This window comes from Quercus suber, unplaced genomic scaffold, assembly GCF_002906115.3.
Source record: "Quercus suber isolate HL8 unplaced genomic scaffold, Cork oak 2.0 scaffold_384, whole genome shotgun sequence".
NCBI classification, from domain to species: domain Eukaryota; kingdom Viridiplantae; phylum Streptophyta; class Magnoliopsida; order Fagales; family Fagaceae; genus Quercus; species Quercus suber.
The window spans coordinates 34,604-47,697 of NW_027069836.1; the positions used below are offsets into that span (position 1 = coordinate 34,604).

The 13,094-nt window shown below is 33.3% G+C and overlaps 1 protein-coding gene across 1 annotated transcript in view; it reads left to right on the forward strand.

Annotated features, from left to right (window-relative positions):
* LOC111999778 (uncharacterized) overlaps positions 1-762 on the forward strand; it is a 3,803-nt gene extending 3,041 nt beyond the window's left edge. The window contains 1 exon segment of the mRNA XM_065760863.1: positions 65-762. Within this exon segment, the coding sequence (XP_065616935.1) occupies positions 65-486 (422 nt within the window). The 3' untranslated portion in view covers positions 487-762.
* The last annotated feature ends 12,332 nt before the right edge of the window (positions 763-13,094 follow it).

The following is a 13,094-nucleotide window of genomic DNA, read 5'->3' on the forward strand; positions in this document are numbered from 1 at the left end:
AATGTAGCAATGGAAGCTAACCACAAGCCTAAGTCATTTAGACCAAAACCTCATACCTGCTAAGTGCTAACTCTTACTTGAGGAAAATCTGATGCACCAAACATTTCTGTGGTCTCTCCTGACCCTAAGAATGACGAAGCTGAGGATCATCAAGATATAGATATTGAGGACCTTTTTGGTAGTGCAACGCCAGAAGATGAAACTGCCGAAGAAAAAGAAAACACTGGATTTGATATCAATATGTCACGTCATAATGACAGTGATGATGAGATTGCAGATGTAGATGATAGTGGTGATGAAGCGGATAAGGGGCCCAATGCTGCAGAAGCACTTAGAGCCCAGGTCAATGCAGAGGTGAGGGAAGAGCCAACTTCGAGTTCTAGTACTAGTAGCGGAAGTGGGAGCAGCGGGAGCGGAAGTGGTAGTGGGAGTAGCAGCAGTAGTGACACTGAAGCCAGCGATGACGACTCAGTTAACTCCATCTGAGATTCACTGGATATGTACCAGAAGAAGCATGGCTTGCAAATTTAAAATAAGCCATCCTGCTGTTTTGGGAGCAATTTTTTTGGTTATATAGAGTAAAATCGGTGTGGATCATGTTATATTATTTCTTCCCCATTAGTGTTACTCCTAACAACATCTCATTTGGCAAATGTAATAATGTGTGAATTCTTAAGAAGAGCAGGAAACTTCTCAAAATCTTAAAATTCTCTCAAGATCAGTTATTACATTCAATTGAGCTTGACTCATCTTTTATTTTAATTTTAGTGAGTTCTAAATTTCTCCTCAATTAAAAAAATAAAAATAAATAAAAGTCGTTAGAAACTCAATTCTACCTACATTGAATAATTGTGTTTATTTTGACATAAAATATTACGAAATATTTTCATGTGTTTGGTTGGTAGTAAAAACATTTTGAAAACAAATTTGGAATACACTCCTTGACAATGTCATGGTTCCTTTGTCACAACTCACAATGACGGGTTGTGTGTGAGGTGGAAAATTGTTTACACCTCTTGAGGTAAAATTTTACCAATAATTTCGGTGGCACCAAATATCTAAAATTGAGAAGAAGATTTTCCGGAAAATAGTTTTCATCAAAACAAGACGATTGAAATTTCACTTTGCTCAATAAAATCCTTTTGTTAAACACAGTTGGTAATAACTTTAACAAGTTTAAAATGAATTGTTTAAGCCCAATTAAATTTTTATTTTTTTTTAAATTCCTTTCTTCCTCACAAAATAAAATTACAAAGAGAATGACTTAGGTTCCAAAGTGGCATAAAAGACCCCATTTATGCTAGCCGATTCAGAAATGCCACGTCAGCCATTTAACTTAAGTTTAATACACCTATTTTGCACAATTATACCTTCAAAAAAATATATATATTACACACAATTAAACCCCACGTAAAACCCCACGTAAAACCTTTTTGTGAGACAGTGGCGGAGCCACACACAAGGGTGGGTGGGCCAAGGCCCCCCCTCCCAAATTTAAAAAAATTATTTTATAGTATTTATATTATTTACATTTTAAAAAATGTAGCATGTAAAAATTGAAGTTGGTCCCCTCAAATTTTGAGTCATTTCAATGGTGCTCTTAAAAGAAAGAGAAATTATATTAAAATCATATAATTTAAGAGGTTTAACAAATTAAACCATGTAAAAAATGATAAATTTTTGTACATGTTTAATAGAAGAAATACATGACTTTTGTATACTTATTAAAATTTAGAAAATGATAAATTCTCTTAGTAAATTAATTTATGTGTGTGTGTAGAGGTTTATCTTAACTAATATATTAACATCACAATTCTCCCCCCCCCCCCCCCCAAAAACCAAAATTTTTGGCTCTACCCTTACTGTGAGACACCCATAGTTGAACCTCCATGCCACACCACCACTACTGGCAGTGCTTGCCATTATGGCCTTCTCCTATCTTAAGGTTCTCTCTGATTTCTCATTCTCTCTAGCCCAAATCCAGCTATGGTAGAGCTCATGCTTGCACCAACTCCACCATCGCTAGCGGTGCTTCTCACCTGCTTCACCACCACTAGTGACAATATTACAACAATTCATTGCTTGGGTTTGGCTTTCATTTTAATTTTAACATTAATTTTTGGACTGCACAGAAGATGTTTGTGAAAATGTATGTTAGAAACTTTAAAGTTATAAAAATAGGCATGGGGTGGTTTGCTAATTTATTTTTGTTTTGGTATGTGGGGTTTCCCCTCTGTATGGGTTTCTTTTGTTTGCTTTTGAAATTTTAAAAGTTAGTGATTTATCACAAGCTCATTGATTTTTGTTTGTGTTTTTCATGTCATTCTAAATCTGATGGGAACTTTTCTCAAAAAAAAAAAAAAAAACTGATGGGAAATTAATATATAGGTATTTTCTTATGTGAATTGTATATGATTCTCTTTATAATTGCTGAAATTTATAAATTATTTATCTTAGATACTATCTTAAATTCCTTAATGTCAAATGCAGGTGATTGGTCTTCTTTACTGTATTGTTGCAAGTTTCAATATCCTTTGCTAAAGGTTTCAATATCCTTTGAAGAGAAAGAGCGGGAAAGATGGAGGTTTTATGTGGGTTGTAATTATGCGTAATTGGTGTATTAAATTTAAGTTTGATGGCTGACATGGCGTTTCTAGATTGGCTGGCGTAAGAGCATTCACATCAGCATGTGTATTTTACACATTTATTTTTACACTAAAAACCTACTTTTTTCTATTTTACACATTCACTTTTACAAAACACCCACATCAATTCATTTATTTTACAAGATATTTCAATAAAATATTCATTATACTCTATTTTTTTTTTCTCTCTACCTACCTGCCTTAAATACCCGCGCTCTCTCTCTCTACCATTTTCTGATTTCTTTTACTCTCTCACTCTCTCTCTCTCTCTCTCTACACCCATCTCTCTGGTCTTCTCTTCCAAATCACAAAACCCATCCGCCACAGCTCCAATCCACCAAATGCCACCGATCCACCACCAAATCTCCACCACCAAAGCTTCGCATCACCGATCTCCACAGCTTCGCATCACCGATCCACCACCAAATTACAAAACCCATCCGCCACAACTCTGATCCACCAAACGCCACCAATCCACCACCAAATCTCCACTACCAAAGCTCCGCATCACCGATCTCCACAGCTCCGCATCACCGATCCACAGCTCCGCATCCACAGCTCAGCCGATCTCCGAGCTTCGATCCACCACGCTGAAACCGATCTCCGATCTACGCTCCGATCCAATCTCCGAGCTGATCTACACCACCAAACGCCGCAGCTCCGAACCACCGCTCCGATCCACCGCTCCGATCCACCACCAAATCTCAGCCGATCTCCGAGTTCCGATCCACCACGCTGAAACCAATCTCCGATCTACGCTCCGATCCAATCTCCAAGCTGATCTACGCCACCAAACGCCGCAGCTCCGAACCACCGCTCCAATCCACCACCAAATCTCAGCCGATCTCCGATCTTCATGTTTGTGTATCTCTGTGTTTTTTTTTTTTTTTTTTTTTTTTTTTTTTTTTTTGAAGGAGATAGGAGATGAAGACTTATATAAGAAAAGCAAGTAAAGTAAAGAGAGGGGGGAAAAAAAGGGGGAGAAGAAAAAGGGCTCCTCGGCCACGGGCCGAGGAGCATCCCCCCAGATTGTAAAAAAGTTCTAAGTATTTTTAATAGAAGAATGGGGTTCATGTTTGGTGATCGACGGCCAGCGCCTAAACCTTTAACCCACTCTCTACAAATTTATTGTTTGGGCTGTTGGGCTGAAAACCCATTCAATACTCAGGGTCAAATCCAAATTGAGTCCCTACAATAACTATATTGTTATGTTCTTTTGCCATCTTCTAAGATATATATATTAATTTTTTAATTAATAGGGTAATGGCAACAAGTACACTTTCACTTAAAAAAAATATATATATATTATATATATATAAGGTAGATATTTTATTTTTTAAAAAATTACAAGTGAAAATATATAAATGACTCTTTTGTAGACAAACTAGTATGTGCTAGTCTGCAACATAGCAATACAACATTAAAGCCAATAACAAATTAAAAATGCCCTACCCCTAATGATTCTTTTTTTTTTTTTGGCTAAAGCCTATTGATTCATTCTTTGTTGTAAACTTAACTACTGTGTACAATAGTGGTAGTGTATTTTTCAGGGTTTGACAAATGAGAATAACTTAGGTCTGGAGCTGAGTGTAAAAGATCCCTTTAGAGCATTCGCATCAGTGCCTTTAAAATCATTAAAATCATGTAACAATTTTTACACATTTTTGCTCAAAAATGCTCTCCATCAAGCTCTTCTAAAATTGTATAAAAATGTGTATTTCTTTACACGAGCTACAGTAACCATGTAAATATACACGGTTACTGTAGCTCGTGTAAAGAATATTTTAATAATTTCCGTTCCTCATTTTTTTCTCTCTCTTCTCCGGCTCAACAAACTCAGTAAACCAACTTCTCATCTTCTTCTTTTTCCTAAGATGCACATAATCACATCCACACACAAACACATCCAGACAAATCAACAGAGATACACTTGCTTTAAAAAAAAAAAAAAAAAAAAAAAAANTTTTACTTTACTTGCTTTTCTTATATAGTCTTCATCTTCCTATCTCCTTCTTCCATCTGTTGATCATCCATTCGCCTCTCTTCTGGCCGTCTGTCCCATCAGAGGCCTTATCAGTACTCAAGTGGTTCACTCTGATCAACGTTGCCCTGCTAAGGGGTTATATCCCCATTAATGCGGCCAGAGGGGTTAGGTGAATGCATTAAGTGTGAGGGTGACAGCTTACTTTGGGCCAGGTCTTTCCCAAAAATCATCCTTGTCATGCCGAGGATGAGGAGGTCCTCGGCGTGGATCCGGAACAGAGGTTTTCCCCAATTTAGCCTTGAATGGTCAGTATTCCTCGGCGTGGGCCTTGGGCCTGCTACACGATGGGCCGAGGCTATCAGGCCCACGGGCCCTACAGTTATTTTTACCCAAAAAAATAGTTATTATTATTATTATTATAAATGCAATTGTTAACGATCCTAACATATTTTTTGTTTAAAAAACTGTTGATCAAATAAAAAATGACTAGATATTTTTAACAATACAGTAAAAGTAATATTAGAGATACAAAAATTTTGCAAATTTTTTTACAAATTATAGCATTAATAATTTGTAACTATAGCATTACTTATATGGTAAAATCCTTTTTGGTAATTTATACCCAAAAAAACTTTTTTTTTATTATTTATTAATGTTACCAAAACACTTATTTGTAGTTTTAAAATTTGTTATTTTAAAACGCGTGTTTTAAAAACGTACTTTTTAAAATTGCTTATCCAAACAAGCCTAAAGCTAATTGGAAAAACGAGAAAAGCGAAGGCAGCCGCCTAGAGCTACACTCCAGCATAGCTCCAAAAAGTTGAGAAACAGCTAAATATTTTCAAAATGTGAATATTAGATAGCATAAAAATAGATAAAATCCAAACATAACCACCTTTAGATGCCAAGCATATTATACAATTTATATTATATTATACTAACATAACCAGCTTAGCATTAATCAAGTCATTCATATTATACTCTTAATAAAAGCATATCCATATCTTATAGCAAGAGAAGTTTAATGCTACATAAGCATAAGATCCATATTATACTCTTAATAATTAATATAACACATATCCATATCTTATTGCAATAGAAGTTCAATACTACATAATTTTTTTACCAAAAATAAAAAATAAAAAATAAATACTACATAAACATATGATACTATTGTTGGTTGGACGGTTTACTTGCATAAACACAACGAAGAATTTAAAGTTAGAATTGCATCTTTCACTTTTCTGTCAAAACCAACCATCAAGAGGAAATAAAATGCAGTAGGCTTACCGCTTCCTCTTGCTATTACGTTCTACGTCCGCTTTTTCTATTTCTTTCTTTCCTAATGCCAACAATGCCTTTACAGCAGCATGGGCCATGACAATAAGCTGAAGTGCATAAAGAACTTTATAAATTGAAACGTTTTTGCATGCACGTGGTCTAAGTTATATTACTGGCACAAAACTTGATGTATATGTGATAACATATATATATATATATATATATATATATTTTTTTTTTTTTTTTTTGGGAATCTACCTTTATATATATATATATATATTTTTTTTTAAAGTGAAAGTGTACTTGTTGCCATTACCCTATTAATTAAAAAATTAATATTATATATCTTAGAAGATGGCAAAAGACCATAACAATATAGTTATTTTTACCCAAAAAAATAGTTATTATTATTATTATTATTATAAATTGTTAACGATCCTAACATATTTTTTGTTTAAAAAACTGTTGATCAAATAAAAAATGACAAGATATTTTTAACAATACAGTAAAAGTAATATTAGAGATACAAAAATTTTGCAAATTTTTTTACAAATTATAGCATTAATAATTTGTAACTATAGCATTACTTATATGGTAAAATCCTTTTTGGTAATTTATACCGAAAAAAACTTTTTTTTTTTATTATTTATTAATGTTACCGAAACACTTATTTGTAGTTTTAAAATTTGTTATTTTAAAACGCATGTTTTAAAAACGTACTTTTTAAAATAGCTTATCCAAACAGGCCTAAAGCTAATTGGAAAAACGAGAAAAGCAAAGGCAGCCGCCTAGAGCTACACTCCAGCATAGCTCCAAAAAGTTGAGAAACAGCTAAATATTTTCAGAACGTGAATATTAGATAGCATAAACATAAAATAGATAAAATCCAAACATAACCACCTTTAGATGCCAAGCATATTATACAATTTATACTATATTATACTAACATAACCAGCTTAGCATTAATCAAGTCATTCATATTATACTCTTAATAAAAGCATATCCATATCTTATAGCAAGAGAAGTTTAATGCTACATAAGCATAAGATCCATATTATACTCTTAATAATTAATATAACACATATCCATATCTTATAGCAATAGAAGTTCAATACTACATAATTTGTTTACCAAAAATAAAAAATAAAAAAATACTACATAAACATATGATACTATTGTTGGTTGGACGGTTTACCTGCATAAACACAACGAAGAATTTAAAGTTAGAATTGCATCCTTCACTTTTCTGTCAAAACCAACCATCAAGAGGAAATAAAATGCAGTAGGCTTACCGCTTCCTCTTGCTATTACGTTCTACGTCCGCTTTTTCTATTTCTTTCTTTCCTAATGCCAACAATGCCTTTACAGCAGCATGGGCCATGACAATAAGCTGAAGTGCAGAAAGAACTTTATAAATTGAAACGTTTTTGCATGCACGTGGTCTAAGTTATATTACTGGCACAAAACTTGATGTATATGTGATAACATATATATATATATATATATATATATATATTTTTTTTGGGAACAAGTGTTTGTGATCATATTTGTGTGATGTCAATTCAAACCAATCATTTTCTGTAAGAAATCAAGATTTTCTTGCCCAATACACACTAAGCATACTCTTCTAAGCATAAGAGTCTGCACAAATGAAAAGTTATTTAAATCCCACAATACGCATTTAGTTTATTAAGTTATTTCATCAAGTAAATACATAATAATAATATACCTCCTGATCTTTTTCTTTTTTATTTCTTTTTCTTCTTGTTGGTGTTTTAATGAATATTTTAATAATACAACAAAATATGTATATAGTAGTTTTAGACAAAATATCGCATCTACAAGTTAAAATGGCTGCAATAGTAACTTAAAAGTGTTAAATTATTGCGTCAACAATAATAAGTTGCAAGTGAGCAAACCGGTTCTCAATCTCGCTGATCATGTCACGGGCATTGGCAGTTGTCGGTGCCACGTCAAAGGTGGCGGAGTCACGGTGAGACTCTCTCCCCATTAAAGAATGGTAAAACTCAACCACTTCTGGCACTCTCCTCACCTTCGTTGCCCCCATCTTCATCCCTTTCGGCGATGGAGGTGGTGGCAGTGGCGGAGCCACCTTCTTAGGTAGAGGTGGCGACAGTGAAGGAAGAGGAATATTTGCTTGCTCTGTCATCAAACCACAAGAACCATTGGATGATGATGATGATGAAGGCATTGGAGGTGGTTTTGGAACCCTAGGAGGGCGAGATCTGAGACTGGACAGAGTTGACTCAACGAGTTCCTCCGAGTCACACCTTGAGTGCCTCGGTCTCTCAATTTTTTTTCTTTTTCTTCTTGTTGGAGTTTTAATGAATATTTTAATAATACAACAAAATATGTATATAGTAGTTTTAGACAAAATATCGCATCTACAAGTTAAAATGGCTGCAATAGTAACTTAAAAGTGTTAAATTATTGCATCAACAATAATAAGTTGCAAGTGAGCAAACCGGTTCTCAATCTCGCTGATCATGTCACGGGCATTAGCAGTTGCCGGTGCCACGTCAAAGGTGGCGGAGTCACGGCGAGACTCTCTCCCCATTAAAGAATGGTAAAACTCAACCACTTCTGGCACTTTCCTCACCTTCGTTGCCCCCATCTTCATCCCTTTCGGTGATGGAGGTGGTGGCAGTGGCGGAGCCACCTTCTTAGGTAGAGGTGGCGACAGTGAAGGAAGAGGAATATTTGCTTGCTCTGTCATCAAACCACAAGAACCATTGGATGATGATGATGATGAAGGCATTGGAGGTGGTTTTGGAACCCTAGGAGGGCGAGATCTGAGACTGGACAGAGTTGACTCAACGAGTTCCTCCGAGTCACACCTTGAGTGCCTCGGTCTCTCGTGTTGATCAGCCTCATCTTTCTTCGAATCTTGCACTTCAAGTTTCTGGTTATTATTCTCGAAGATCGAAATGGCACTATGTTGCCTTTTCAAGTTCTTGATGAGATTTGATTTCACAGTGACTTCCATTAAGTCTTGAAACCTTTGCGAAGACGAGAGCTCCTCGCTTTCTATTAGAATACTACTACTACTATGATTCGACGCCGTTTTCTTCAATTCTGAGATTTTAGCCTCCATATTATACTCTTAATAATTAATTAAACACATATCCATATCTTATAGCAACAGAAGTTCAATACTATATAAACTGTTTACCAAAAAACAAAAATACCACATAAAAAACATATGATACTGTTGTTGGTTGGACGGTTTACCTGCATAAACACAATGAAGAATTTAAAGTTAGAACTGCATCCTTCACTTTTCTGTCAAAACCGATCATCAAGAGGAAATAAAATGCAGTAGGCTTACCGCTTCCTCTTGCTATTACATTCTGCGTCCGCTTTTTCTATTTCTTTCTTTCCTAATGCCAACAATGCCTCTACAGCAGCATGGGTCATGGCTATAAGCTGAAGTGCAGAAAGAACTTCATAAATTGAAATGTTTTTCATGCATGTGGCCTAAGTTATATTATTGGTACAAAATTTGATGTATATATGATACCACACACACACACACACACACATATATATATATATATATATATTTTGGAACAAGTGTTTGTGATCATATTTGTGCAATGTCAATTCAAACGAATCATTTTTTGCAAGAAATCAAGATTCTCTTGCCCAATACGCACTAAGCATACTCTTCCAAGCATAAGAGTCAGCACAAAAATGAAAAATTATTTAAATCCCACAATATGCATTTAGTTTATTAAGTTATTTCATCAAGTAAATACATAATAATAATATACCTCTTTATCTTTTTTTTCTTTTTCTTCCTGTTGGAGTTTTAATGAATATTTTAATAATACAACGAAATATATATAGTAGTTTTAGACAAAATATTGCATCTACAAGTTAAAATTGTTGCAATAGTAACTTAAAAGTGTTAAATTATTGCATCAACAATAATAAGTTGCAATAACTTATAATTTTCAGCTTCAATAGAAGCTTTAATATATAAGGAAAAATCGTTGCAATAACTTAAAATGAAAGAATCGTTGCAATAAATTGATACCAATTGATTTTGCAATCTATTGCAACGAAAATTTCGAATTAATAGCTATTGCATTGAAGTTACCATTGTAATAATTTGATATTAATTCTTTTGCAATCTATTACAATGACAAACACGTAACTACTACATAAGCATAAGATCCATATTATACTCTTAATAATTAATTAAACACATATCCATATCTTATAGCAACAAAAGTTCAATACTACATAAGCTGTTTACCCAAAAAATATATATATATATATATTACATAAACATACGATACTGTTGTTGGTTGGACAGTTTACCTGCATAAACACAATGAAGAATTTAAAGTTAGAACTGCATCCTTCACTTTTCTGTCAAAACCGACCATCAAGAGGAAATAAAATGCAGTAGGCTTACCGCTTCCTCTTGCTATTACGTTCCGCATCCGCTTTTTCTATTTCTTTCTTCCCTAACGCCAACAATGCCTTTATAGCAGCATGGGCCATGACTATAAGCTGAAGTGCAGAAAGAACTTTATAAATTGAAATGATTTTGCATGCACGTGGTTTAAGTTATATTACTGGCACAAAACTTGATGTATATGTGATAACACACACACACACACACATATATATATATATATATATTGGAACAAGTGTTTGTGATCATATTTGTGTGATGTCAATTCAAACCAGTCATTTTCTGCAAGAAATCAAGATTCTCTTGCCCAATATGCAATAAGCATACTCTTCCAAGCATAAGAGTCAGCACAAAAATGAAAAATTATTTAAATCCCACAATACGCATTTAGTTTATTAACTTATTTCATCAAGTAAATACATAATAATAATATACCTCCTAATCTTTTTTTCTTTTTCTTCCTGTTGGAGTTTTAATGAATATTTTAATAATACAACGAAATATGTATATGGTAGTTTTAGACAAAATATCGCATCTACAAGTTAAAATGGTTGCAATAATAACTTAAAATTGTTAAATTATTACATCAACAATAATAAGTTGCAATAACTTATAATTTTTAGCTGCAATAGAAGCTTTAATATATAAAGAAACATTGTTGCAATAACTTAAAATGAAAGAATCATTGCAATAAATTGATAGCAATTGTTTTTGCAATCTATTGCAACGAAAATTTTGAATTAATAGCTATTGCATTGAAATTACCATTGTAATAATTTGATATTAATTCTTTTACAATCTATTGCAATGACAAACACGTAACTGCTACATAAGCATAAGATCCATATTATACTCTTAATAATTAATTAAACACATATCCATATCTTATAGCAACAAAAGTTCAATACTGCATAAATTGCCAAATTTTCATATAGATTTTACCTACTCTAATTACTATATCCATATCTTATAGCGAAGAATCTAATGAGTTAGAATATTTTAAGGCAGATATTATAAGATTCTTAAAGTTGCATCATGTGGAGAAGTGTGATGTAAGCCTTTAACCTTTTCAAAATTTTCTCTCTAATTATTAAAAGTACTCCATTGTATTTGACTTGATTTTTTATCCCTCAGATTCCTTTTATTGCTATGTACTAGAAGGAGTAGTGCCTAAGTCTATTAAAAGATCCAGAGGAAGGTGAAATGGAAAACAATGAAGGGGAAGAGATGGAGAGAGTGCCAAAACTGAAGTGGTATAAGGTATTGTGTTTTCCCTTCCCTTGGATCCAATGTGGAGAATGAAAACATAGGCTTTGTGTTGCATAGATGAAGTAATCCTTTTGTAGCAGGTACTATGGGCCATCAAGGACTTGGACACAAAGTGGTTACTTCTATAGAGGTGGAGGCGTGCTTTCATTTCTAACTACAACCAGCGTTATGAAGAAGTTCATAGAACCTATGATGAAGCAAGGCTTAATCTTAATAAGCAAATCTTCAAATCAATTCTGAAATCTATAAGGAATGCTGAATCAGAGAGAGAAGTTGATTGCATCACCACCAATAATTCAACCTTGATAATTAGAAGTTCAACAGAAGTTCAATTATTATCAATAAGCAATGTTACACTGCCAAATTTTCTACTCATCACAAGGGGGCAAATCATCTTGTTTATAAGCGAATTGGCTGACATTTGGCAAATGTACAATAATGGGAGAAAATAGGAAGATTCATATGGTACAAAAAAGAATACATTTTCTTAAGTTCTTGACTGCAGGTTGGTGCACCGGTGAGTCTTCTTCAACCTTGATCTCATTCTCACCTAATTCTTCAAGTTATTGAATTTGACTGATTATGATAATTTCATGAATCTAGCTTTTGTGATCGTGTGAGAGTGTCCAACTTACCATTTTATTGCTCCCAAAGTGTGCGTCTAATTCATAGAACTATATTAGCATAAAACTACAAGAAGCCAACAATATAGCAACACAGTCTTAATCACAAAATTTTGAGGCCAATTATGAATCTTCAACAATCTATTTAGGGTTAATTATATGTATTTTTCTCTGCCACAAAAACTCACTCGAATTAGGCATAAAGTGTATTATACATATAGCACAATACTTTTATTTTTCCATTCCAATATTATTATTTTATGTTCTCCATATTTGAAATTTTAAACTTTCTATACTGAACTATTTAGTTTATGAATACAAAAGTTAAGAGATTAATTCAATTTTCGTCCTTCTGTATCCTAGTTTTTAAACAGTTTATTCCTTTATTTATTTATTTATTTATTATAATTTAGGCAATTTATTCTATTTTGGATAAGTATATTATATGTCTTGTCATTTTTTGTTGTGATGCATCTTAATATGAATTGTACATTATATAAAGTAAGATTAGGAAAAGACATAATGATAGAATTTAATTAAGTAGGTATACAAGTGCAAGTTTTTATTGGTAAAACATAAACTGGTAAAGAAAATTTGAATTGTCTACTTTAAGCATTGTAACTTCCCTTCTTCCCTTTTTCCCTTTTCAGAATAATATATCAATTCACGATGCAATTCAAGTCATAAACATTGGTACTGTAGAAAAGAGTTAGAAGACAGGACAAGAGGAAGAAAGATGAAATTGCTGGTACATACTTACATCTAAAAGGTAATCTTCTAGAGTTGAGAATTCTGTCAATCAAGACACAACTATAGGAAACAATTTAATAATAGACCCGTCATCA